The sequence below is a fragment of the Nannospalax galili genome, unplaced genomic scaffold (assembly GCF_000622305.1).
Source record: "Nannospalax galili isolate Female #2095 unplaced genomic scaffold, S.galili_v1.0 scaffold634, whole genome shotgun sequence".
In the NCBI taxonomy this organism is placed as follows: Eukaryota; Metazoa; Chordata; class Mammalia; order Rodentia; family Spalacidae; genus Nannospalax; species Nannospalax galili.
Window position 1 is genome coordinate 2,274,751 of NW_008336853.1, and position 27,451 is coordinate 2,302,201.

Consider the following 27,451-nt stretch of genomic DNA (forward strand, 5'->3'; position numbering starts at 1 on the left):
CATTTTATATTTATTAATTTATTTTTTAGTATTTTATTAATTTTATGCATGAGTGTATTGCCTGCATGTATGTAAGTGCACTGGTGTCATGCAATGCCAGCCAATGGAGGTCAGAAGAGTGCATTGGATCCCCTGGAACTGGAGTTATGGATGACTGTTAGCCACCATGTGGGTGCTGGGAATCGAACCCGGGTCCTCTGCAAGAGCAGCTAGTGCTCTTAACCACTGTGCCATCTCGCCGGCCTGATTATTAATTTATTTCATTATTACTATTTATGTGTATATGTGAGTGTACATGTGTGTGCAGGTGTCCTCTGTGGGCCAGAAGGGAGCGTCAGATCCTCTAAAAGCAGAGGTAAAGACGGTTGTGAGCCACATAGTGCTGGTGCTCCGGACCGAACTCAGGTCTTTCGGAAGAGCAGCGAGTGCTCTTAATCGCTGAGCCATCGCTCCAGCAGCGCACCCCCCTCCCTCTCCAACTCTCTTGTAGGTACTTGTACTGCGGTGAGCTGACAGTACTGCTGGCCCAGGCCATCCCGCTGCATAGGCTGGCCACCAAATACCGGGTGGCATCCCTGCAGCGGGGCGTGGCCGACTACATGCGCGCACACCTGGCGGGAGGTGCAGGTCCAGCGGTGGGCTGGTACCACTACGCGGTGAGCACTGGGGACGAGGCCCTGCGCGAGAGCTGCCTGCAGTTCCTGGCCTGGAACCTGTCGGCCGTGGCGGGGAGCGCCGAGTGGGGCGCCGTGAGCCCCGAGTTGCTGGCGCAGCTCCTGCAGCGCTCCGACCTGGTGCTGCAGGACGAGCTGGAGCTGTTCCACGCGCTGGAGGCGTGGCTGGGCCGCGCGCGACCGCCGCCCCCTGTGGCCGAGCGAGCGCTGCGCGCCATCCGCTACCCGATGATCCCGCCGGCCCAGCTGTTCCAGCTGCAGGCGCGCTCCGCAGCCCTGGAGCGCCACGGCCCGGCGGTGGCCGACCTCCTGCTGCAGGCCTACCAGTTCCACGCCGCCTCTCCGCTGCACTACGCCAAGTACTTCGACGTCAACGGCAGCGCCTTCCTGCCCCGCAACTACCTCGCGCCCGCCTGGGGCGCCCCGTGGGTCATCAACAACCCGGCTCGCGACGATCGCAGCACCAGTTTCCAGACGCAGCTGGGTCCGAGCGGCCACGACGCGGGCCGCCGGATCACGTGGAACGTGCTCTTCTCGCCCCGCTGGCTGCCGGTCAGCCTGCGGCCGGTATACGCGGATGCTGCGGGTACCGCGCTGCCCGCCGCGCGCCCCGAGGATGGGCGGCCGCGGCTGGTGGTCACTCCGGCCAGCAGCGGCGGTGACGCGGCCGGCGTGAGCTTCCAGAAGACGGTGCTGGTCGGGGCTCGTCAGCAGGGCCGCCTGCTGGTCCGCCACGCCTACAGCTTCCACCAGAGCAGCGAGGAGGCCGGAGACTTCCTGGCCCACGCAGACCTGCAGAGGCGGAACTCCGAGTACCTGGTGGAGAATGCGCTGCATCTGCATCTCATAGTCAAGCCTGTGTACCACACCCTCATCCGGACCCCCAATTAGCTTCGGGGGTTGGGAGATAAAGGCTTGGCCGAGAGATGGCCTGGGGTCTGGGGAGGGGGTGGCCCTTGGGTGGCCAGGTGCAGCTGGTGGGGCTCGCGTGAAAGCCACGAGAACGTCCTAGGCAATCAGTAGTTCATTTCCCAGCCGCCTTGAAGGCAGATATCATGGTCCAGAATAAACCGATGCTCAGAAAGGCCAGGGGCTGACTGAAGCACCAGTCCCTGGGTAAAAGCAACTCACAAGACTGGGGTTCGCCTGCCGGCCACTAGGCAGTCTCCACCCAGACATGGATTAGGCCAGACAAGACACCCAGATAGCCAGAGCTTGACGGTTAACTGGAGCAATCTACCTCTGGGGCAATTTTCTGGTTTGGAAGCTAAGGTGCTTTCTGAGCTGTGACCACCAGGGGGCAGCCAGTCCTCTGAGTTGTGAGGCTTTCTGCCCTCCTCCCCACATCAAGTCCCCGGAACCCTCTTGGGAAGGCGCCTGGGCTAGGGTTTTAAAAAGCATCTTTCCCCAGCTGTTTGTAGGCTTGTGCCAAGGGAGATGGGGTGCTGAGGGAAAGGGATGAATCTTACAGACACCCCACATTCAGACAAGGTTTAGTCCCAACACAACCATCAAAACTCCATTAGAACTTTATTGTTTAAAAGGTGAAAAAAAAGCAACAGATAAGTAACAAAACTAGACTCTCTCCCCACCCCCACCCATCCCATGAAAAGTCCCTCTGGGCCTCTTTCCCACACCCCATCCCCATCCTTGCCCACGGAGGAGTCCCGACTCACTAACAGCCCTCTCCCCCATTTTCAAGGCAGAGACTGGCCCCAGGTCTGTGCAGGGTTTTGGCAAGTGTTCTGTCCAGGGCTGGGAGGCCATGCCCCTGGAGCTCACTTCCCATTCTGGTGGCACAGAACCCCCACAATTTCTGGGTTCTTGGGAGCCCAGCCTTCCAAGCCTCCTGCTCCCAGGGGATCTCCATCTGCCCAGCCACCTCCCATCCCTGCTCCACCCCACTCAGTCCTGGGGGCAGACTAGCAGGTGCCAGACAAGGCCCCCTCAGTTATGCCGGACGCGTCCATCTTTGCCAAGGGTGCTTGAGCCATGGGGCAGGCTGGACCCGCGAGTAGCTCGTCTGGAAACACTAGCTGTGTTAGGGGGAACAGGAAGGGGTGAGGGGTCCCCAGAACCTGCAACAAGGAAAGAACCAGCATCAAAAGTTTAGGAATGCCTCCATTCCACCATCATCCCAGGGGCCTTGAACTCCCTAGGGGAGCTCGGCATGACTCTGCTCAGGACTAGCCAAGGTCTCCCCTTGCTGGTACTGACCTGAGTTCTGACTTGGAGGGAGTTTGACCTTGGCCAGAGGCAGCGTGACCTTTCCCAAATGCCTGATACCAGGGGATGGGCGACTGCACACTGGCATCCTGTGGTCCGAAATACTGTCCAAGGGACAGGGCCTCAGGAGATGTGTCTTGGGGCGAGACAGCTGCGTGGTTGGAAAATAATGAAATGTGTGGAGCTACCCAGAGCTCAGCTACAGAATTGCACCCTAGCTACTGTGCCAGCCTGATTGTCCTCGAGGCATGGTTGGGGGCAGGGCCTCTGGGTGTAGAAAAGGGCAGAAAGTGCTTGTATATCCTGGACAGGGTTGCCCGCAGGTCCCCACCCACCAGGAAGGGGCTGGGACACCTTACCCCTTGTCCCACGACCTCGAAGGACCGAGACCTCCGCTTCTTCCTCTTCGCCTCCAGTGACTCCTCTCTCTTCTTGCCTGGGCTTTTCTTCTGACCACGCACCCAGGGTCCAGTGCTGTCACCTCGAGGTCCGGCAGCCTGGGAGGGGGCCTCACCAGTACTGCTGGACAGGTTGTCTTCACTGGCAGCATGCTGCAGTGTGGGGCTAGGTGGCCGTTTGCAGGCCAGTGGGCCCGCTGGCCGTGCCTCATCAGCCTCGCTCAGTGAGTGCAGGGACAGGCTGCTTCTCTCTGTGGTAGGTGCCAGCAGGTGGCGCCCCTCCATGCCCAGGGCCTGTGAGCGTCGCTGGGCAGCCTTCACTGAGATACACTGGGTACGGGTCAGGATCTCTTTCCTTTCTGCAGCAGGTACAGGAATGCCCAACCCAGGGTCAAGGCCACCTCCCACCACTCCTTCTCACAGGGCAGAAGTGAGCAAAAGCCAGAACTCCTGGACGCCACTCCCAGAACATTGACTCCCTCGATATCTGAGAAACTTGAGCACACACACTCTGAACCTTAATTTCATCTGTAAGTGGGACTGCAATGCTAATCTAGGGCTACATCAAGGACTGACTGAGACTTTGGGAGTTGGGACTGGTGGCACTGCCTGTAATCTCAGCTCCTCGGGAAGCTGAGGCAGGAGGACGGAAAGTTCATGGCCTGCCTCTCCTGGAGAGATAGTTCAAGACCAACCTGGGCAACTTAGTCCTTGTCTCAAAAAGTGAAAAGGGGGCTGGGGATATAGCTCAGTGATAGAACATTTGCCTAGCGTGTGTGAAGCCCCAGGTTCAATCCCTAGTACCACCCCAACCCTCACAAAAGAAAAAAAAAGTATTCCTTTAGGCAATTGGTTTAATCTATCCATGGAGTGAGGGCCCTCTGGGGGCCTTCAGCAGGGCACAGAACAGGAAGGCGCTTTGGGCTGGGTGATCTGAACATTTAGATGATCAATGCCAGGTAGGGGCTGGCAGGGCAGGGTAGGTGGCGGGAACACACACCTTTATGGGACAGAGGGATCTCCGACAGGTTCTCGATGCTGTCAGGGGAAGAGTTGATCCGGCTGCCCAGGCTGTCCTGAGATGGGACCTGGGGGTGAAGTGACTGATTGGACAGACCTTGAAAATAGGTAGGTGTGACACCCCCACTTCGCAGAGGCTGTGTGATCTTGGAGGTGCTGGCTGTTCTGGAAGGATTCCACCCCAACTGCTGGGTGTCCAACAGGTGCCCAGAGCTCACCTCCTGAGTCACCAGGTTGCCTACTTGGATGGGGGGTGGAGTGGGCACAGAGGAGCTCTTTGCCTGCCAGGCCCGGGGACTGGCCTTGAATACCTGGTAGGTGTCACTGCAGTCAGCAAGGGAAGAAGAGGAGGCAGCTATTGACTAGACTAGTCACACCAAGACCCACCCTTACCCCAGGGAAGGAATTCCTAGTGCCCAGGGAGAGAGGACCCAGGAGTGCTGGCTACAGCCCCCTGCCTCCTCCTCCCTCTATCCTTCTGGCTCCACCATCCCCACTGAGCCCTTATCCTCAAAGACATCCCCCAACAGGGCACAGGTGGCTATCAGGAAGCGCCTCACCCGTCTGTGCTAAGCGGGGGTAGGGTGTTGTTTGGGGGGCGCTGGGTCTCAGAACTTAGTGTCTTCACACTCTCCAGGTCAGAGTCCGGGGTCAGTGTGGTCCCTGCTGGAGTGATCTTGGGCAAGGAGCTGTCCTGTATGCGTGTGTGTGTGTGATGGGGAGAGGAGGGGGCAGCAATGGTAAGAGAGAGCAGTCAGAAGATTTGGTCCTGGATCAAGTAACAGCACAGAGTGATGAGGGCTGTAACAACGGCTGGGAGCCCTGGAAGGGCATTGGGCCTCTATGTCCTGGGTCCCCAGGAGCAAGCTGGGGTCTGTTAGGCAGTCTTAGTGGCTTGGCTTGATGGTCTGCTTTTCCCTTGATTTTTAAACATTAATTTATTTATCCATCCATTTACTTAAGACAGGCTGATCTCCAACTTTCAATTCTTCAGCCTCCCAAATGCTGGGATTAAAAGCTCATCGTTGCTATCTGATATCTCAAATGGCCAGTCCTGACCCTGAGACCCCTCAGGTGGGAACAAGTGCCAGACAGGAATGCCCAGGCATGGGAGACTTCACAGAGGCTTGGCAAGGCATATAGTGGCTAAGAAGGGGAAGGGGGGGGGGAAGCTAACCCCTTGGGGTGAGCGTGGCTGGCTTAGTGGAATCCCAGTGACTTGCAGGTGCCTATCTTACAACGAGCCACTGCGCATGCCCAGGCGCCCACCTGCAGGGCCCTGGAGGCCACACGGTCCATGATGGTAGCGCGCTCCAGAGTACCTTCTTCCAGTTCCCGCAGGAACGCTTCATAAAGTTCTTCCAAGTGCCGGGGGACCTCCAGATTGTAGTCTGTAGGGAAAAGAGGAAAAGAAGGGGTCAGCGTGGGCCGGCAGCCCCGCCCCTCCGCCTCACCCCCCGCCCCTCCCCCAGCGAGGGCCTTGCCGTCGATGAGCTGCCGCTGGCCCTGAATGATCTCCTCGCACAGGCTTCGGTGCTGCTCCAGGCGACGCACGGCCTCGCGGCGGTGGCGCAGGGCGCTGTCGCGGAGCAGCGCGTGCGACTGCATCTCGGTGTTCTCCACCTCCAGCTCGTGCACTCGGCACAGCAGGCTGAGCACCTCGCGTTGCTCTTCCGAGCCGATACGTCGGGGCAGCGTCTCTTCCAGGCGCCGGCCCCGCCCGCGCAGCTCCCCGCAGCGCTGCTCCAACGCCAGCTGCGGGGTTGGGGAGGCCGCGGGGTCAGCGCCAGGCCACACCCGCCAGCCCAGTCCCTGGATTCAGGTCGTCGGGCTTCCGTTCCAAGCCAAGACTAGCCCTCAGAGCTTATCTTGGGCCCTACAAGTAGGGTATGCTCCAAGGTGGCCCCTCCGTGCCCACCTGGCTCAATCCTAGACCCGCGATGCCCTTCGGCTCGCCATGCCCTGGGACAACCATCCCTTGCCTCGGCACAGAAGATAAAGATCTGTTACTATGTTGGTGATCATGCGTTGAGTCCTTGCTTTGTGCCACTTGGGCAGCACCATGACTGCGCGCATTTTACAGATGAGTAACGGCTCCCGGTCTCCCTCTTCCCAGCCCTCGCCCCTGCCTTCAAGCCCTGGACACCTTCTGCTTGCGCAGCTTTTTCTGCTCCCCCACCAGGGCGGCGATGTTCTCCCGGGCCGAGGCCACCTCGGGCGGCTCCAGGGTGTCCGGCTCATCGCCTGTGTCTGAGTCCTTCTCGCTGTCGTCCTTGGTGTAGGACTCCTTCCTCCGTTCTTCCCGCCATTTGAGAGCCCGGCGTGACTTTTCGTGTTCCCAGCTGCACAGTGCCACCCAGGGAGACACGAGATTCAGGCCAGGGAACAGGGCAGTGAGCCTCCTCCATCCCAGACCCAGAGTGGACCTTGGAGGATCCTGGGGCAGGGGTGTGTACCCGGCGATGGTGAGCAGGTGGCGGGAGGTGTCGATCTGGACTTCCATGGCGTGGTTCTCCAGCTCCAGCAGGCGCCTGCGCACATCCATCTGCTCGTGGAAGGCGCTGACAAGCTGCTCGCGAAGCTGCCCTATCTCCACCTGCTCGCCCTGCCCGCTGTGTAACTGTACTTCCGCTGCCGGGGAGGGGGTGGCGTCAGCCTAGGGTCCAGCTCAAGCCCACTTGGGCTCTGACCCCCAGTTTCTTCCCAAACCACTGCTTCCACTTCCTGGCTAACCCCTTCCTCCAGAAAGAGCTCCTGGATTTCACCCTTCTTCCACACCCGTCTCCCCACAATGTTTCTTCAGGCTGATGTCCAAAGGTGACTCCAACTCTTCCGCATGAACTGGGCTTCTGAGAGTCCTCACAGCACAGCACCTTGTGTCAGCTACAGAGAGGTGCCCTGTTTGTTTGCTGACTTGGAAAACCATTGCTCTCTGAGTGAACAGGCCTTCAGGGGTCCTACAGGGCAACCCTGGTACGCAGCCAGCCCCCATGTAAGATCCTCCTGTTATCCTGCCCCATCTCCATCTCTCCAACGCAGAGAGTGTGGTCCCATTTCTCAGGGTAGGCTGGAAGGCTCAGAGCCTTGGAGTGACTAGCGTGAGGCTGGCTACCCAGCCTAGAAGAGCTGGAATCAGCACTGTCTGGAGCGGGCTGCTGAGACAAGACCCCATCTATATCCCCAAGGGCCCTTGTGTACACCTTGAATGTGGCGGATGTCACCCCGGTCCATCCGGCCCTGGGTCTGGCCCCGACCGGCTTGCTGGTCGATCTTGCACTTGAGTCGCTGGATCTCTCCTCGCAGGTCAGCAATGATGCTGGTGTACTGGGCAATGTGGTAGGAAACATTGAGTAGGTTCTGCTTCACCTGTGGGGAGCCCAGGATGAGGGACAAGGGGGTACAGTCACCCCAGAAGCCAGGCCTGCCTCCATGGCCTTGCCCCCAACCCACAGCCTCCTGTGCAGGCTTCTGCTAGATCTATGATCCTAAAGTGCTGCTGCTGCTCTCTGACCTCAGTGACTCTGATGCCTAAGGAGCCCATGTTCCTCTCCTGGCGTTGAAGGCTCACCACTCTCTGGTATTTCTATTTCTTTTTTAAAATATTATTGGTTTATTTTTATTTTATGTGTATGAATGTTTTGTCTGCATGTATTGGAAGTGCACCACCTACCTGCAATGCCAAAAGAAGCCAGAAGAGGGCATCAAATTCCCTGGAACTGGAGTTACAGGTGGTTGTTAGCCACCAAGTGGGTGCTGGGAACTGAACCCAGGTCCTCTTGCAAGAGCGGCCAGTGCTCTTAACGACTGGGCCATCTCTCCAGCCCTCTTTTTCCTTTTTGGACTCACTGTTTCTGCACGAATGTCCTGCTGTAGTCAAGCAACAGTCCTGGTCTCTCCACGCCTACCACAGACAGCCCAGCCTTAATTCCCCCTTCCTCCGCTTGCCTTAGCACTTGCTATTGGCCTCAATTAAATAAACTGCCTTTTATTATTTTACTTATATATATATATATTTTGTTCATTCTTTTTATTTTATGTGTATGAGTGTATTGCCTGCATGTATGTAAGTGCACCCATGTCATGCAGTGCCCGTGGAAGCCAGAAGAGTGCATCAGAGCCCTTGGAACTGTCGTTACAGATGGTTGTTGGCAGCCATGTGGGTGCTGGGAACTGAACCAGGGTCCTCTGCAAGAGCAGCCAGTGCTCTTAATTGCTAAGCCATATCTCTAGCCCTGTGTTTTTTTCTTTTTAGATAGGGTCTCATGTAGCCCATGCTAACCCTGAACTTATTATGCAGCCAAGGACAATCTTGAACTGATCCACCTCCAAAGTGCTGTGGCTATAGGTGTTCACCACCACGCCTGACTAATCTGCTTCTGAACTATCAGTTAACTAGTCAAGATCATGTCCCCTCTCCCCTTGACATTCTTGGAGGCTACACTCCAACTCCCAATATCTGGGACAATGGTGTGGGGGGTGGGGAGGAGTAGACATTGGAAGAAAGCTCACTGCACATCACCTCAAAGTTAGTCATTCTCTCCTCCACATGCACACAGGCCAAGGCTGACTTCTTTACCAGGGAAAAGGAGCTTGAACCTGAACTTGGAAACCAGGTAGACCCAGCTCTCATCTCCCTCCTGTCTTTGATTAGCTGGGAAGTCTCTTTATGTCCTCAAGCCTCACTGTCCTAAACTGTACAGTAGGCAGTAACCCCTGCCTGGTTCTGAGATGGAATGGGACATGTCACAGTGCTAAGAGTGGGCACTGGATAAGGGTGCCTCTTACTGTGACTATGGTGATGAGGGGCTTTGAACACACAGAGGACTGAGTGAACCTCGGAAGAAGAAAGAAAGGTAGAGAGTCCTCGCTAGGCAGGTAGGCAGGGGCTGGTAGAGCAGAGAAAGCCCTCAGAGTAACATTCACCTGAGAGACCACACCAGTACAGGGAGGGTGGGATGGGTGTCAGGGTTGCCCCAGGGGCTCAAATCTCAGTCCGGGGTGGGGGTGACTAGGGCATAGTCCAGGGGTGCTCACCCGGGTCCTAATGTTCTTGGCTCGGCCAGCATAGGTCAGGGTGTTCCGGGATTCCTCAAAAGCAGTGCTTGCTGGACTGATGTGGGCAATCATCACAGTGCGGCTGTTCCCCCCCAGTGAGTCCTGGGGGGACAGGGAAGTGGCTAGCCAGAGACACCCCCCAGAGCCTCACTGGTTCATCTGCACATGTAATCCCCCTAACTCACAGCCCCTGAGAAGATTAAAGGACTGGTGGGGAGAGGTCCTTGAACACAGAGCCCAGCCAGCCAGAAGTGGACACTCATTAGTGCCATGTTTATAGCTTAAGGCCAAAAGTGGCCATGCCCAGAGACAGTGGCCCCCAAACGGCAGGCTCCATAGGCCACGAGGCTGACCATCACCAAAGCCCCCAAATCTAGGTGGCTTTTGGTTCCCTCTGACCCACAGTCCTGGAAGAAGATACCCCTTCCAGCTCCTGTGCCACCTTGCTTCCTGTCCTTTGGTTAGAGTCCCCGGAAAAGACAGAGCACACCTGCTTACAGTAGAATTTCAGATAAACAATGAAGGGACTGTTTGCACAGGGCATACTGCTACATAATGAACTTGGTGGAAATCTGAAATTCAAGTGTGGCTAGCCATGCTGTGTGTCCACCTCGCAGGCCTGCCCTTGATGCCATTCCCGGGTACCTTCAGGAGCCGGGTGAGCTTGCTGTCCCGATAATTGATGTATTTGTTACTGCCCTTGTCACTCAATGCATTGATGCAGTTGCCCAGGGCAAGCAGGGAGCGGTTGATGTGGGCCCCCTCCTTCATGCGCTGTCCCCGGTTCTGTGTCTGGGGGAGCAGCAGAGGATATGACTGTGGCTCAGGGGACAGAGGCAGCAGCCTCACTCAGCCACTCACTAACGCTCTGGTGACCCTGGTTAGAGGCCTCTCCCTCTTCCCTGAGGTCCCTGAAGGTAAGATGACATGACATCAGAGGCAGCTTTGTTCCACTCTCTCCTCCCCATCAGCCCGTCCCTTCAGGATCCCAGGCCTATTTGTTCCTCTGAGACATTGCACAGCTCCTTACCCTGGGACTCCACTCATGTCCCCACCTCCCTGGGGCATTCTCCTCTCCTAACTGCCCCAGAAGCTGACCTATTCAGCTAGCTTCTTCTCCTGTGACCTCTTCCCCCAAGAGCTGACCTCACCTTGAGGGCCATCACCCCTGCCCTTGCTTCCTTCCCTCCCCTGTGCCCTGGGAGCAGAGCCAACCTCACCTGGGAAGCACGTTCCGAGCCGGCCAGGTCAATCATGAACAGGCGGCCCTGCCGCACCTCCTGCAGGATGTTCTTGACCCGGCTCCGCTGGCGCACGGCCACCTGGAGCACAGCGTGGGAGCGGGAGGACGTCTGGTTGGCAGCTGTGGGCTCCTGTGTCCTTTGCCGGTTCCCCTTCATTAACAGCTGCATGATCTGGGAAGGAGGGGTGGAGGTGGCTCTTGGGGACCACAGAGAGGTCCTGTAGAGAGGAGCCTGGGCCTGGTTGGGGAGGTCCAGCCTCTGAGCTGCTGGGATGGGCTGAGGGGCATGGACAGGGGACTCGGCTCTCTCAAGTCAGGTCTCTGTGTACATTTCAGAGGTCAGCACAGTTGGGGTATGTGACTTCTCTGTCCCAGCAGCTCCCTGACTTTGGTCCCCTGTCCTAGTTCCCTCACAGTGACTCTCCTCCCCACAGTCCTTGGCTAACTGCCCAAGACTCGCCTCTTTGGCATTGATGGTGGACACCTCAGTGATCCCGGCCACCTGGATAACCCCTTTGGAGTCCTCCCTCAGCTCCAAGTACCCCAGGGCAGGGTTCAGTAGGTCCCGGATCATCTCATTGTAGATCTGATGGGATAGTGGAATGAGGAGGAAGAAGGTCAAGAAGTCCAGTTCTGAGCAGCCTGGCAGTCCCTCCCCAGCAAGGACCAGTGCTCCTGCCTGCTGGGCCCCAGACCCTGTGAAGGAAGCCCTAACTGGGGGAAACACCTTTCTTTGATAATGGTGGGGGCATCAAAGTAAACATTGCAAGAAGCTTTGAAACACGGTGGGACTTCCTTCGCTGGATAGGCCGGTCCCGTGCCGGACGCATGGACCTGAGCGATGCAGGACCACAGCTGCAGAGGCGCCCTGCTGGTTGTTAGAAAACCCTCAAGCTCCCTATCCTGGGTGCCTCCCACCTACCAAGGTGAGCCTGGCTGGCTGAGTCAATACCTGCTGGCAGCTTCCCTTACCACCCCTTCTGAGCTGTCACCCAGGAGATTATGAGCTCCCAGAAGAGCCAGATGGAGACCAGCCCACTAGCTTGGAGAAGTCTCCACCCCTTCTGGCTTCTGTGTGGTCCCCTTCTACCCCAGGAAGTCTTGTCCAGGCAGATGGTGTCTGCTAAGGAATGGGCTCAAGGGGATGAGGAGAAGGTAAGCTGTCTGAGACAGCAGCCAAACTCTATGCTCACTCCCCAAGCTACACTACAGCAAGACTTGCCTTTAAAAGCACAGGGCCCAGAGTTGGAATCCCTGCTTTTTTATTGCTGTGTACCACTGATATAGCTGCCTGACCTCTCTGAGTCACAGTTTTTTATCAGGCAGGGCTAGTGATATGCATGTGGGGGAACAGCCATGGTCCATATCCCAGGAAACCACCAATGACTGGTTCTAGGGAGGTGGGCCACCCCATCCTATGTACCTCCTATGCAAATCTGGTGGGGGGCTCACCTCCAGGTAGGACATGGACACTTCATACTCCATGTCGTTACTGGTCTCCTCAATGGCTCGGAACAGGTCATTGAGGGTTCGAACATAGATGCCTGGCTCGTGGTCAGTGCCCAGCATAGTATAGGTCTTCCCACAGCCTGGGCAGGACAGGGTAGTGGTGAACAGGGTCGGGGCTAGGGGTGTAGCCTTACTGGGGTGGTGTGCTTGGGAACCCTGGGCTGTCCTTGAGACTAGCCCCCCCCACCTCAGATGGTTAGAGAGGTGGAGGTGGTGGGAAGGGTGGTGGCTTTGGCTAAGAACAAGGTCTTTGGGGATGGAGGGCATTGAATGAGGCAATGTTTGGCTCGGCCTCATTCTCTGTTTTGGCCCCTGTCCAGGGGTAACCAGTTTTCTGGTGGAGGGTGGTGGGGCTTAGTTCTCAGGGGAGACAACAGGGGTCAGTTCTTGTCTGTGTCTGTTTCCCCTTCACCTGTAGGGCCATAGGCAAACACAGTGGCATTGTATCCTGAGATTACACCTTCGATGAGGCTCTTGGTGGTGGCCTGATACACCATCTCCTAAAGGGAGGAAGAGATCTGTCAGGGGTCAGGGACAGAGACAGGACAAGGAGCAGGTGCTCCCAAGCATGTCCTGACCCTGACCAGGGGAGGTTTCTGTCCCTGGAGCCCCAGACTGGAGATAAGAGGGGGAAGGAAGTGGAAGAAGGGATTATCTGTTTACACCCCTCAAGGGGGACACGAGCCTGCAAGAGAGCTCAGGAGGACATCTGAGAGGCCTCCCCTACAGCTGGCTCCCGGCCCCCAGCTCTAAAGATGCATGACGTCAGCTCCTAGGAGCATCTGAGCATCCCAAAAATGGGCAAGATGAGGTCCCTGGGAGGGTGTCAGCTTTCCTGAGACTGTCCTCTGGCCACTCTCCCTACACCAGATGGACTTCGAGCACCTTATAGGCCAGCTGTGGAGTGTTCCACATGGCTACTCTGCAGGGTGGCATGTGAGGGTTAGCCAAGTGTGTTCTATAGAAGGCTAGGTGTGCAGACATACAGGAGAACAAGTATGCAGGCAAGTGGCCATGCAGTGTCATGCCAAGCATGTGTATAAGTGAGCACATATAGTGTCACGCCATGCAAGTGTACAGGCACGTGACCATGCAGGTATCTGTAGACTTTCACAAACGGACAAAGCTCTAGAAAGTGGATTCTTGAGCAAATGTGAGAGAGAAGGTGATGGTCACAAGCAGGGCCCTTCCTGAGTGGGGCAAAACGTCAAGAGGGGTTCCCATGTGTCCCTAGCCCAAGTTGTCTCTCACCTGGGTGGCAGTGAAATCAAAGGCCACATCAAACAGGTAGGACTTCTCCCGGGAGCGGTGTGCCCTCAGGATGTCATCAGGATCTTCCATTGGGTCCATGAGAACCACCATCTGCAAAAGTCCCCAGGGGAGGCCATAGTCACCCTGGGGGTCCCCACAACCCTAGGACCTCTTCTGTGTCTATCTGCTGTCTGGGTTTCAGAACACTTGGGAGACAAAGCCTCGCTGATGACTAATGACTGTCCCCTGAGGCTAGCACCATTCCAAGGCAGCAGAGAACACTGTGAGGGGGGGGAGTACCTCAAACTACAGGGAGCCCCAGATCCAAGGCCTCTTCCCCTAACTGCAGCACTACCCCCCCCCCATGGTGCCATCTTACAAGGAGGAACTGCAGCGTGGCTGTCTGTCATGACATATATTTGGGGACAAGACCTGTTTTATCTGCCCCACCCACACCTTCACCATACTTTGCTTCATCCCAGTGCCCAGATGGTGAAGTTCATGTTCCCACCTGACAGATGAGGAACTTGGAGTCCAAAGACATGCTTAGGGCATACACTAGCCTGTGGAAGAACAGAGCTCTAAACCCAGGATCTGGGTTCAAAGACATCAGACTTGTTTTCCTGCAACTGGACCCCTGCCTGCCCTGCCTGGCCCTTCCATGGCCTGCCCCTAGTCCACTGCAGAACAAGGCAGAGCAGAGTGGCTGGCTGCTGAGGAACAGGTGTGAAGGAGACAGGTGGGCTTGGTGGCCTTCCATTTACCCCTGAGTAACCTGCAGCCCTGGACTGAGGTGGGACTGGAAAGAGGCTGCAGGACCCTAGGCTGGAGCTAAAGCAGGCACACAGCTGCTCTATGCCCACTGGGGCTGCCCTCCCTGCAGGGTGGGGGCAGTTGTGTTCTGTGCATGTGTGTGAGGCGCAGCATGGGGCTGGCCGGGTCCTTCCCGACTGTCCTAAGAACAGTCTCTGAGCTCACTCTATCTCTGAGCCCAGGTTCCCGTGTGCTGAGCTTCGTCCTGGGCTCTGTGCAGAAATGCAGAGTAAAGGGCTAGGTCCTTGCTGGGGGTCCTGGTCTAGGGTAAGGTACAAGAAAGGAAACAGCAGAAGACACGCATGGACTCTTGGGTAGGCTTGAATTTCAGGGGAGGACAAAGCAGGCAGGCACAGGAGGGGATAAGCAGGACAGGCTCTGAATCCCAGTCCTGCCTCTCATTAGCAGAGTGGCCTTGTGCCAGCATGGGGACCTGCTTGAGCCTGGGTCTCCCCCCCTGAGGAAAGAACAGTGATGCGATCTCCTGCAGGACTGGGCAGAGCCCACGAGGCAATGTGTGTGACAGGGCGCTGTCTCAGTAGTGCTCCTTGAAGAAGCCACAAAGAGGGAGAGGAGGGGAGGCGTCACCAACTGCCTGAACTCAAGACTCTACTATCAACTTTAGAATGGTAAAAATGAAACAAAACACGGGTTGAGAGTGGCACCCTGCCCTCACCAGGGAGAACATCGGCAGCTCCCCTGCACAATACGGGCACCCCTGAGAGGTGTCTGGCACTGAGAGTACAGGGCAGGGTTCCCTGGGGTCCAGGCTCTACCAGACAGCCAGGGGAAATAAGCCATCCCATGATCCCTACCTAATGAGGTGGGGCTGCTCCCAAGGGCCAGATGCTGTCCTCAGAGACCCTTCTCCACCAGGGAGGGGAGGGACTAGGAGGGAGGAGGGGACACCTTCATTCTCCATGCACACTAACATTTAGTCCTGGTACACACTAGCATTCACGTCAGTGTAACACTAATGTTTACTCCCAGCGCTTACTGACATTAACTCCCAGTGCACACTAATATTCACATCTGGTAAGCACTGAGGTTTTTGGTTTTTTTGGTTTTTGGGTTTTGGGGTTTTTTTTGAGACAAATTCTCGCTCTGCTAACTAGGCCTGCTAACCTTGAACTCATGGCAATCCTCCTGCCTCAGCTTCCCAAGTCCTAGGATTACAGGCATGCACTACCACAACCAGCTAATAGCTGTCTTTACTGAGTCCTTTAATGCGAATCCTGATTATTAGTCACAGACAAGGAGATTTAGGCCCAAAAACTCATTGCTTAGAAATGGCAGAGCCAGGGTTCCGGCCAGTCATCTCTCAGGCTGGTACCTGCCCATCCTCTAAACCTCCCTGTCATGGCTGGCTTTGGTTGTCAACATGACCCTCAGTGGGGGAATTTCCTCTAGTGAATTGTCTGTGAGGCATTTTCTTGATTTTTGAGCGACATGGGAGGGCCCAGCCCACTGTGGGTGGTGCCACCCCTGGGCAGGTGGTCCTGGCTTATAAAGGAGAGCAGGCTGAGCATGGGCCAGAGGAGCAGGCCAGGAAGCAGTGCTCTTCCATGGTTTTGCTTTGGTTCCTGCCCTGACTGCCCTTAGTGATGAACTGTCAGTTGGAAGAATAAGATGAAATAAACCCTTTCCTCCCCACGTTACTGTGGTCATGATGTTTATCATAGCAAGAGAAACCAAACTAATACATTCTTCTAACCTCTCCTGCTCCCTCTGAAACCACAGGGGCATGTGGGATGGGGTCCCTTAGCAGTTGTTGGAGCTGAGTAAGATCCCCACCCCCACATATATACTGTTCACATTAGCCCTAAGTTTTCATTTGGCCTTAGGAAATAAGGAACAGCATAAAAAGAGTCACTGGGTCCTCACAGAGGGCCAGGCACTGAGGGGGATGGGCTGTTACGGAACCATCAAGAGGAAACAGAGACAGTGGCTGTACTGCTTCTCTGGGTCAGCAAGAGAGCCAGGGCTGGTGAGAGCCAGGGCTGGTGACCATCTCAAAGGCCTAGTGAACAGGAAAGGCATGCCAATTCACTCAGGGCCTGCAGAGGGTGGGGGGTGAGAGTGAAGGTGAGGCTGCAGGAAGCCGGGCTGTATGTTCAACTGAACTTGAGAGCTAAGGAGATCCATGGTGGGTTCTTCTGGGTCCCCCTGTCAAGCCTAACGATTTAGGAGGGGACAAGGGCTTCGGGAACTCCCAGAAAACTTCCATCCATCTCCATGTCTATCCCGGGATAACCCCCTTCCCTTCTTCTCCTGGATCCCTGGAATAGGTGCCAAGTGGGCTCACCTGGGCTCACTGAATCCATGTGACTTCAGATAGCTACAAAGCCCATCTTCAGTTCTCAAAGGGAGGGTCATTCCCTAGGAGGCAGAAGTCTCAACCAATCAGATGGGGCTCCAGGTGTGCCAGCTAAAAGGAAGGCTTCAGATAGGCTAAGTGACAGCTTTGTGTTTGTGCATGGAAAGGCCACCCCTCCCAAAGGCCAGCAGTCGCTGTAATCTCAGCACAGTATGTCAGGGGCTGCACTGTTCCCTGGGGACCTAACTGTCCCCCAGCCACTCGCCACTTCCTTGGGGCATTAGCCCCAAAGCCCTCCAAACTTCCTCTAGGGTCTGGGTCTTGTCCTAGGCTCTCAGCAGCATAAGCCCTGCTCAAATTTCAGCCCTAGCTGAAGATAAAACCTGGCTCTGAGGACCTGACTTGGGTCCCTGTGGGCTGCAACGGGGACAAGGCCAATCATAGCAGCTTTCGCTTTGGGCACTAGAGTCTCTGTGGACATGGAACCTTGGGGGCCTTTGGTGATGGGGAGAGTGAACAGCATGCAGTGTCTTCCACCATGACAGATGACCTTCATACGACTTCTAGGCACTGCCAAGTTCACCTGGACACCTGATTCCTTTGATGTCCAAATGTTCCTGCATTGGAGTTCTGTCATCCCAGCTGCCACCAGCCCTCTTAAAGAGAGCTTTGTCCAGGCTCCATCTGTCAGGGTCCCAGATCTCACCCCACACCCCCAGAGCATCACTCTTGTTCCTGTCTCCTATGGCACACAATGAAGCCCTTATATCCCTCTACCAGGTGAAACAGAGCTGAGCCAGTGAGGGCGGGGCAGGGAGCCTGGGCTGTCAAGGAGACAGGACTGGGGTGTTCTGGTCAATCCACCTCATTTGTGAGGCATCTTCCATGTGCCCAAGAATTGGCTAAGGTCTTAGGGAGAAAGAAAAGTGATGCCCCGAGTTCTGCTTTCTGACACTCCATATTAATAACCAGGACAGCACAGTTATATATAGGAGAGACCCCAAATCCAATCCTGCCAAGACAGAAGGGCAGCAGGAAGAGATGGTATTAGTATTGATCTTAACAGACAAGCAGGAAGCAGCCAAGAGAGGTAGAGGGAGAACATTCTAGAGGAAATCATGAGCAGGGCCAAGAGGTAAGAGACAGACCATGGCCTGTGGTTCTCAGCTCAGATTCCAACACAAGTTGGGAAAAGCCTGGAGTTTTGCCTGCAGTCCCTGCTGCTAGGCATCTCTGCAGGCAGACTCAAAGCCTGCTATCAGCACATAATGGCCTTCACTCTGGGAGCCTTCTGCACATTGTACAAAGCTCCCTCTCAATGTCACCCTGACTGTACACAACATATGGCCAAGGACATTTGCTGAATAAGGCTCCCAGGAGGGGTGCTCCCCAACAAGGCACTTTGGCCTTGTTCTGAGGTCAATGCAGAGTTCTAGAGTCACTTGGAAGCCCAAGCTCCTGTAGAGACGCTGGGGCCTCAGCCTGAGGAGAGGGTGTCTAGTTCCTGAAAGGCATCCCCAGCAGGGACCGGACTCTTCCTGGACTCTCTGGGGTGAGAAATACTTTGCACATCAGGTGACCCTACTGTTTGCAGGGTCCTAAGCTGCAGGAGCCTGATCAGCTTTGCAGCACCCAGCGAGGGGGCCTGGACCAGGATTTCTAAGTCTCACCACTGTGGCCGTCCTACGTGGTGTAGACAGCATTCCTGACCTCTACATACTAGATGCTGGGCACAGCCTTCCCCTGAGTTGTGACAGTACCAAATGTCTCCTTGAGGGCAAACTGTCCCCTGGATGAAATCTAACAACCCACACTCCTCTTCTGGTCTCCAAGCCTGGCAGTGGAAATTCCCCAAGGGAGGTACCTCAAACTGGGGCTCAGGGACAACATGCTGTATAGATACCTTGAGTCAAAAGTATCACTTTTCTAGGCCTCCAGTTTGGCCAACCTGGAAGTCAGAGAGGACCTGAACCCACAGGGCTGTAGCCAAAAGAGGAGCCACAGCGACACCCCCACCTGACACCCACAGGCTGCCTCTCCTTATAAGCCATCCGGGGAGCCAGACACCCCTGTATAGCCATAGGTAGAAACAAAACACAACAAAACATAACCCTGATTCTGGGTGGCTGTCAACCTTGAAAGGCTGATTCTGTCTTTTGTTTATCGAGACAGAGAATTAGTTGCTAGTCATATTTCTACTTGTAGACATAGCAACCTATGAGGTCTCAGAAAGGAGACTTTGATTCCGGAAAGGCAAGCAGAACCCACTGAGCTCCTAAAGCCACCAAGGCCCAGCTAGCCACTTAGGACATAGCCACACCTGGCTGGTGCCCCAGTCCAGTCCCCACCTGGTTATAGGGCTCTCAGAACCCTGAGGCTCAGGATGGTGGGAGACATGACCTGAAGGTAGTCTAGTGTGGCATCTCTCAAGGGGTCTGAAGGTGCCTTTATCATAGTTCCCCAACAGCCACACCTGGCTGGTGCCCCAGTGCAGTCCCCACCTGGTTATAGGGCTCTCAGAACCCCGAGGCTCAGGATGGTGGGAGACATGACCTGAAGGTAGTGTGGCATCTCTCAAGGGGTCTGAAGGTGCCTTTATCATAGTTCCCCAAGAAGGGCTGCTTGTAGAATACAGATTCCCAGGTACCACCTAGAACCACACAGAATCTCTGCAGAGGTAGGCCCCCGAATCCATATTAGCAAGCACCCTCTCTGTACACCCATCTATTTGCTAAGTGTAGGAATCCTTGTATCCTTGCAGCACTGTGCACAATATCCAAAAACCAGAAACAACTCAAATGCCCATCAACTGTTGAATGGGTAAACAAATTATGGTATGTCTATAGCCTGAAATAGTATTTGGCCATGAAAAAGAATGAGGTTCTGGATGAGCCTTGGAAACATTACACAGGCATGAAGGACCACACAGCATATGATCCAATCACATGAAATGCCCAGAGTGGATAACAGAGAGATGGAAAGTAGCTAACGGCTGGGAAGTTGAGGAGCTAGCTAAGCTTGAACCATCTCTTGGTCATTTCCTACCATGCTCAGGGCCTCTTAGCCTCTAGATGGCTGGTACAGAGCACCCTCAAGCCCTACTGTGCCCCAGACAGCTAGCAGGCTAACACCAGCTGTGCCCATCACACTGTCTCTGCCACCTGCCACCTGTCACCTCATTCTGTGTTTGTCTCATACAATGACCTCCCATCTTAACCATGGCCTCCTGGCCTCGTCTTTAATCCTCTGCACAGCTCTTGGGGTAGGTAGAGCACACTTACTCTCGTGTCCCCAGAAGAAGAAACAGGACGGAGGGGGTCTTCGCTCATTCTCAGGAACTTAGTCAGAGCATGGCAGGGATTATCGTTGTAGCCTTTGTTCTGTTAGGAGCCTCTCCTGCTGGTCTCTCCTTTCTGCCCCCCGAATCACACCCTCCTGCCCCTTCTGCCTTGTGCTTCCCTGTCCCTTCTTGCTCTGGCCCCTCTGCTGGCCTCCTGGAGGACCCTTGCAGAGCTCCCCAGGACTTCAGAAATAGACAGTTGGGAAAACGCTAATTATGGGATTATACGCATTGTTCATTGACTTAAATCCTACAGATAAACACAGTCTGGAGGGCTGGGAGGTGGCTCTGGCAGGAGAGGGTGGCCGTTTATCCTGAGCCTTCTCCCTCAGCCTTCTTTCTTGGCCTCATTGAGGGGTCTGGCTTCTGGACTCAGTCTTACCTCAGTTACTACTAAGGAGGAGCTCCTATCACACCCTTCCAGCAGTTGGCCACTGGGTATAGGAAGAGGAGGTAGTGACAGGCAGGAGTTTATTTAATTGTGGAACCGAAGCCACCCCATAATTTAGCCTTTGAGAATGAGAAACCCTCATTCCCCCTTCCACAAGACAGGCACCATGTTTAAGGACTACACACCCTTGACCCTGCAAGCCACCAACCTGGCCCCTTTATAAATCCAAGCCCATCTTCAACTTCCCTCAAATCTCTTCTCTCCTCTCTCTCTCTCTCTCTCTCTCTCTCTCTCTCTCTCTCCCACCCCATAATTTAGCCTTTGAGAATGAGAGCCAGGCTGGCCTCAAACTTGCTGTGTAGCTAAGGATGATCTTGAACTCCTGATCCTCCTGCCTCCACCTCTCAGGTCAGGATTATAGGTATGTGCCACCATGCCCAGTTTCTGTGATGGGCACTGCATCCAGGGCTTTGTGCATGCTAGGCAAGCACTCTACCAACAGAGAGCCCTGGCCCCACACAGGCCTCTTGCTGCCCAGGGACTCTTTGACTGTGGGTATGAACCCCTCTGCAAAGCCTCATTGCTACAGGTTCCTAGGTTCCAGACGTCCCCGGAAGAATGATGACTACCCCTAAGGAAGGCTGTCCTGGGACCCCTCACAGTGACCCAAACCAGTAACTGAGGCCCTCTCTCCCCCAGGACCCACTAACAGGTGGGCTGTGGCAATGCTCACTCTCTGCTCATGGCTAAAGGGCTGAGCTCTCAGGAAGGACTTTGGGCTGCACTGATAGCTTGGGGTTCCCACACCCTGAGAGGATACCAGCAGAGGAAAGGAACCCACTCAGCACCAATGAGAGACAAGAAGCAAGAGGCAGGGCCCAGCACTCAAGGCTCTAGGAAATCAGCTTGGGGAGCCCCTTGCAGGGGCCAGGGCACAGGGGCCACGACAGCCATAGCTGAGGGAGCAATGGAAAACAGGTGACCACCGACCTGACCTCTTCTTCAAAGGGGGCAGAACACTGTGCTGACCACATGGGCCCAGCCACAGTACCACTGCCATATTGTCCTGGGCTAGCACAGTAGCTCACCCCACTGCCCAAGCACTGGGCCTCAGGCCTTCTGAGGGAGGAGAAGAGGGATGAAACAACTGGTCTCTGACCGAGCTACAGCCTGGAGTCCACCTCCAAGCCAGGTATCCCTGGAGAGGGAGAGATAAACCACAGGGTTCTAGGAGAAGGGCAGAAGGAGACTGGTTAGAACAGGAGGCAACAGAAGTCCATCCATTGGTTCTTGGGTCCTTGAGTCTTAAATGTCTAGTTACCAGGGCCTTATTTACCAAGAGACAGCTTGCTCTAGGAGGCTGTCAGCCTGGCCTTGCTGTATCTGGACTGCAGTGAGAGGGGCTAGGCCAGGAGCCCAGTTTCAAAGCCACTGGGACCGAAGGAGCTGAGGGCAGAGTGTGCAGAGAGGTGGTGTGGAGGGCCCTGTGCCCATTATGCTTAGACAGTGCTCTATATCTCTGCAGACAAAGGGGCAGCCTGTTAGACCTGCCCAGCTCAGGCCTGGTGGGAGGTGTAGTTCGCCGGGTTAGGCTAGACCCGGGCTTGGAGCCCCTCCCTTCACCCACATAGACAGAAGGGGCTAGTGTCTGCCCAGCGTGGGTATACAATGGGCTGTACCCTTGACAGGGTGTGCTCTATCACTTCATATTGATCAGCCCCCAAGCCGGCTGGGAGCCAGGAGCAGCCAAGAGAGACACTATTGTCCCAACCCATGGATCTGATATCCTTGGGGACAGTTGGACAAACAGGGAGTGGCTTTGTCTGGGAGGCGTCTCCTTCCTGGAGCTCTGGCTCTTCTAGCTGGCCCTGTCAGCAGTCAACCGGGAAGCCCTGGGGAATCTCTGCAGATGACCAGAAATGACATTTATGGGGCTCACCCTATGCACCAGGTACTGGGCCGGCACAAGCAAAGACCCTCCAAAGAAGTCCCATCATGGAGCCAACAACATGGCTTAGCAGGTAAAGGTGCTTGCCAAACCTGATGAACTGAGTTCAACCCCTGCAACCCTATGGCGGAAGGGGAGAATTGTCCTCTGACCTCCAACACTGCGCCATGGTGAGTGTGCACCCCCTACTCCATTCCACACAAAATAAAAATAAATGTAAAGTCTAATCCCAGCACTCAGCGGGCAGAAGCAGGCGGTTCTCTGTCAGATTAAGGCTAGCCTCGTCTACATAGTGAGTTCTAGGCCAATTAGGGCTACAGGGAGACCTTACTTTAAAAAAAAAAAGTCAAAAGTAAGGTTTACTGTAAGGATGTAGGTCAGTTGGTAAACTGTTTACCTAGCATGCACAACATCTTTGATTCCATTTCCATCAATGTATAAACCTAGCATGCCGACTGGCACATACCTGTAATCTTAGTACTTGGGAGGTAGAAATTCAGGTCATCCTCAGGTACCTAGTGAGTTCAAAGCCAGCCTGAGCCATATGAGACCCTGCCTTAAGAAACAGCAAGGCAGTAAGGCTGTCTCCCCTACTTAGAGATGGGGCTCCTGTGCTGTTGACACGCACTTACTATGCTCCTGATTGCCACATGGGCTCTCCCAGGCATTCCCATTTGCCTGAGGGTTTTGAGGAAGAAAGCAAAAGGGGATGGATCATTTGGGGCTTCTGAGGGACCTAGCCCAGGGGCAGCTGTGTTTCGGTGCTCTGTAACTTCCCTCCCTCCTTCCCTCCCTGGCCCCTGGAGGAGAGGCAAGGGGCCATTGTCAGGCTCACACCAAGCCTGTACCTGCTGTACCCACCATTACACCCAGGACCACTCAAGCAGCCAAGTCATCAAGTACCCACCCCAATGCACATCCTGGCTGTGTTGACAGAGTGTGTGGTTTGGACTCCATCTCTTGTCACTCTCTCATATTTGAGCCACGCTGGCCTTTTCTCAGTTACCCAACTGCACTGCAATCCCCCTCCACAGGGCCTTTGCATATATCGAATCCCTCTGGTTGCAGTTTTTCCTTTTGAACGTACTCTTAAGGAGCTGTTCTTGACAATTAACTCCAACTCCTGTTTGCTCAAACCCTCATAAGTCTCTATTTCATTGTCTTAAGGCAGGGTCTTGATTTGTAGCCCAGGCTAGCCTGGAATTGCTGATCCTCCTGCCTCAGCCTCATGAGGACTGGGATTGCAGACATGTGCCACCATACCTGGCGCCATCACCTTCTCTCTTTTATTTTTTTTCCCCTTTTTCCATTTTTCTTCTCTCTCTGTGTGTGTGTGTATGGCGTATGTGTGTGTGCATGTTTGCATGTGTGTGGGCACACGTGTGTGGGTATGCTTGCCCACATGCATCTGGTGGCCTAAGGTTGATGTCAGGAATCAGCCTTGATCTTGATGCCTCTTTTACCTTATTCATTGAGGCAGGGTCTTTCAGTACAACCCGGAGCTCATCAATACAGCTCGTTTTGCTAGCCAGCTTGCTCTGGGGATCCCGTCTCTGCCTTCCAAGACTGCAGTTACAGGCAAACTGCCACACCCACTCACCATTTTACAGTATTTCACATGGGTTCTGGGGATCGGAACTCGTGGTCCTCATGCCTACACAGTAAGCATTTTACCACTGAGCCATCTCCCCAGCCCTCCATCACCACTGTGTTCTTTGTTTCTTCAGTCTTCCTAGACTGCAAACTCTCATTTGCTTTAATTCTTTGATGAATGCTTTGTCTTGTCTCCCTACATTAAACATGGGCAATAGATGGAGGATGGAGCTTTTCATTTTCTAGGTGGTTTTCCAGTACCTAGCATCATCCCCAGCATGCTGTGGGTTCTCTATGAATATTTATTGTGTCATGTGCTCTCCCTCATCATGGTGACATGAAGAGCAAGAGAGCAAACAGCCAAACGTGCACACTCTTGAAGCTGGCTTCCACTCTATCTTCCAGGGGTAGCAGACATCCCAAGATGGGAAGTTACACCCTGGGCACCCAGAGGTAAACTACAGTCAGGGCCCACCCAGGATCCACAAGCTCTGGCTTTCCTTGGGCCCACCTAGGAAGACTTCCTGGGTGAATATCACTTCTTGGTGATGTTGTAGGCAGCACAACAGAGGTTGGTATTGTGAGCCACAGAGCACTGGCTGCCCAGTCAGTTGTGCTGAGCCATCTGAGCAGGCCTCCACCCACATACCTGCTCATCCACCTTGTGGGCGATGAGGGTGGCTCCCTCCTCCAGCTCAGGCACGCTAATGGGCCGGACCCTGAGTGCCACCTGGGAGAGAAGACCAGAGCCCTGGTTAGGAGACCCACACTTGGCCATAGAGGGAGGGATGAGAAGGCCTCAGGATTCCTCCTCCAACAGCATCCAGCCAGCCCAGGATCCTTGGTCCTAAAGAAAACTCTATGATTCAAGGGCATTGCTTAGGCAGCAGGTACTTAGTGTGTCTGGCTGGGTCTGAGTCTATATCTCTCTCCAAGAGCCAGTGGCTCAGGGACGGCCCCGGGGGAGAGAACTGTCTGCTCAGGCTGTGTAAGTCATGCACCCAAATTAAACATTTGTCTGTCTCTTGGGCTTAAGAATGGAGCCTTGGGCATGGAGCCACCTCTGTGCATCTGTGAATGAGGCATTGCTAGGAAAAGTGCCGGCTATAACAGGATGGGCCTGGAAGTTAGGCTGGGGCAGCCCAACATCTAGTGACCATAACCTAACGATCCCAAGACAGCATCACCAAGGGCCCCTTTGCTGTCTATTCCTGAGCCAGTGAGAGATGGTGGGTCTTCACCCTATACGTGGGTCTCCCAAAAGAATGGAGTCAAGGGAAGGAGAGGTTTTCTTTTGTTGAACAAAGGAATGCACTTGCTGGATACGGGGTGGATCTAAAGGGTCCTCAGTTCATTTCACCTGCACAGTCTAACAGACTGTCTTTCAGCCTCCTGGCTGGACCTCCTGGTTGGAGAGGAGGGCCTTAGATCCTGCCCCACCAACACCAAGCATGCTCATGCTGAGGCAAATCCTTTCAAAGAGGTCATTCTCATAGCCAGAGAGGATGCTGCAGAGTCTGGGGCCAAGGCTTCCCTTTGCAGAAGCAGGTACCCTACATAAAGTGGTGTCAGGGTGACGGTACCCTGGTGTCTGGGAACTGTCACCTGCTCCTGATGTGGACTCATTCCCATAGATTAAGAAGTTAGGAACTGGGAAGAGGATTGGGAGAGAGAGAGAGACCCTCACCTAACCCCAAAACCTAGTGGTGCCTTGGGGTTGTCAAGTCTCCCTCTCATGGCTCTAGTCTCTGATTGATTATCATCTCTATCTTCAGCCCTTCAGCCTCTACCTGCCCCATCCCTCCCTCTGACATTCTCATCCATTCCCAAACTGGAGATCCTGGGGGCCATCCAGGTTCCTTCCAGAACTTTTCTGCAACATTTGGAGTCCCAACTTGGGGACTCCCAACTCCCCCCAACTCCTAGGGATTTTGTCTTTCCATCCACGGTCCCCAGCTGCCTTTAAAGTCACACAGGGCTGGGCTGGGGTCCCCTCTGGTTCACTAGAGACTCCCAGCTTCCTTCTTAGGCAGTAGACCAGATCTCTCTTGGGTCTGAGCACTGAGCCTCACCCCAGAGAAGACTCAACTCGGGTGGTGGTGGGGGGTGGGGATGCTAGCTTCCCAGCTGCAGGAGGCCACCATACCTTCTGGACACCTGTCCTCTAGAATTTGGGCAAAGTTGCTCTGCACAATCCCAGACCCCAATCCCTCCCATGTCCTCTTAGTGGACACTGCGTTTGAGACTGTCCAGTCCCCAGGGATAGTGGAGCCTCCTGCGCCCCCTCGAAGGAGTTTAAAGGGGGGCGGGGATGTCTCACCATAAGTTGCTGGTCCTTGGAGTCCCCACTGTCCTTCATGTTTGCGGCGGGTGGAGGGGCTCAGGCCGCGACAGCTGGCATGGCCCAGACGCACCTCCACCTTGGTCTCCTCCTCGGGTCGCTCTTCCGCCTCCGCTGCCTGACAACCCGAAACCAACAACGCGCGGGCCGCCCGGACGCTGGCCGAGAGGCGTGGCCGGAGAGAGGGCTCGGCCGGCTCCGCCCCGCCCCCTGTGCTCGCCACGCCCCTTGCCTGGGCAAGCTGGTACCCTCCTCCCCGAGGCGTCTGGGCCTGCGATGCTGCTGCGGCGGCTGCTAAGCACTGCTTGTCCAGTAGCCGCCGGCCTGCGCGTCCGTGCGTCCTCCCGGGGCAGCCGCGTCCGTTTGGTAGCTCCTCCGCACCCGCCCGCGCCCGGGCTCGCGGACCTCCACTGTCCCACTGAACTCCCAGGCGTCCGCCCCACACGGGACTTGCCGGGCAGACGGGCTCCTGCCCCTCTGGCCACTGACATCTGCTGCCTGCCTGCCTGTTGCTGGGCGTCTCCAGGGCGCGGCTGACAGCCTTGGGTTTCCATAGGCACTGTGGGCATCGCAGATGTGGTGGCCTGTGCCTCATGTCTGCATCCACTCTCCAGTGGCCGAAAGAGTGGGAGGATGGTTAAAGAGCTGTTCCTGAACCCTGTGGTACCTGGTTTTGCTGGGGTGTAATAGAGGGTTGGCCCTTCGGTGTTGCCCACTAGCAAACAACGCCTAAGGACTCAATTCAGAATCTTGGTCAAGGTGGATGGACCCAGTGGGTCCTGCCAGAATAGTACCACCCAGGTGGGTCCAACCTTTGCTCTCAGGCTACATTGACCCAGGCTACATATGGCCCAACACAAAGGCCTAAGTTTATTTAAAACATTACGGGGTGGGGGCTGGCGAGATGGCTCAGTAGTTAAGAACACTGGCTGTTCTTGCACAAGACCGGGGCTGGAATCCCATCACCCACATGGCAGCTAACAACTTTCAGTAACTCCAATCCCAGGGGATCCAACAGCCTCTTCTGACCTCCGCAGGCATTGCAGGACATGGATGCACTTACCTACATGCAGGCAATACACGAATACATATTAAAATAAAATAATATAATAAAATAAATTTTCTCAAAAAAAAACCATTATGGGGGGTGGGGCAGGCGTGGTGGCGCATGCCTTTAATCCCAGCACTCCTGAGGCAGAGGCAGGTGGATCTCTGAGAGTTCAGGGCCAGCCTGGTCTACATAGTAAGTTCCAGGCCAGCTGGGGCTACAGAGAGACCCTGTCTCAAAAAGACCAAAAACCAACCAAACAAACAAACCATTATGAGGGCCAG

At 55.1% G+C, this 27,451-nt stretch overlaps 2 protein-coding genes across 8 annotated transcripts in view; one reads left to right on the plus strand and one right to left on the minus strand.

Moving 5' to 3' along the window:
• The window catches only part of Btbd17 (BTB domain containing 17), a 6,832-nt gene extending 4,946 nt beyond the window's left edge, over positions 1 to 1,886 (plus strand). The window contains exon 3 of the mRNA XM_008831474.3: positions 491 to 1,886. Within this exon, the coding sequence (XP_008829696.1) occupies positions 491 to 1,565 (1,075 nt within the window). The 3' untranslated portion in view covers positions 1,566 to 1,886. The remainder of the gene's footprint in view (positions 1 to 490) is intronic.
• A 413-nt stretch (positions 1,887 to 2,299) lies between these two features.
• Kif19 (kinesin family member 19) lies at positions 2,300 to 26,273 on the minus strand. 7 transcript variants are annotated; one of them, XM_008831473.2, is made up of 20 exons: positions 26,099 to 26,273; positions 24,428 to 24,508; positions 13,377 to 13,487; positions 12,538 to 12,625; positions 12,069 to 12,205; positions 11,077 to 11,202; positions 10,594 to 10,788; positions 10,019 to 10,165; positions 9,353 to 9,475; positions 7,519 to 7,684; positions 6,775 to 6,949; positions 6,465 to 6,660; positions 5,803 to 6,073; positions 5,588 to 5,709; positions 4,879 to 5,012; positions 4,537 to 4,642; positions 4,299 to 4,386; positions 3,260 to 3,657; positions 2,892 to 3,051; positions 2,300 to 2,752 (listed from the first exon to the last, which is right to left on the minus strand). In XM_008831473.2, exons 1-20 carry the CDS (start codon positions 26,135 to 26,137, stop codon positions 2,622 to 2,624), a joined length of 2,994 nt encoding a protein of 997 aa, XP_008829695.1. In that variant the 5' UTR covers positions 26,138 to 26,273; the 3' UTR covers positions 2,300 to 2,621. The 7 variants fall into 7 exon arrangements, with proteins under 7 accessions (XP_008829695.1, XP_029418581.1, XP_029418583.1 ...); XM_029562721.1 differs by having other exon boundaries at positions 4,299 to 4,642; XM_029562723.1 differs by lacking the exon at positions 10,019 to 10,165 and having other exon boundaries at positions 4,299 to 4,642.
• Between the last annotated feature and the right edge of the window lie 1,178 nt (positions 26,274 to 27,451).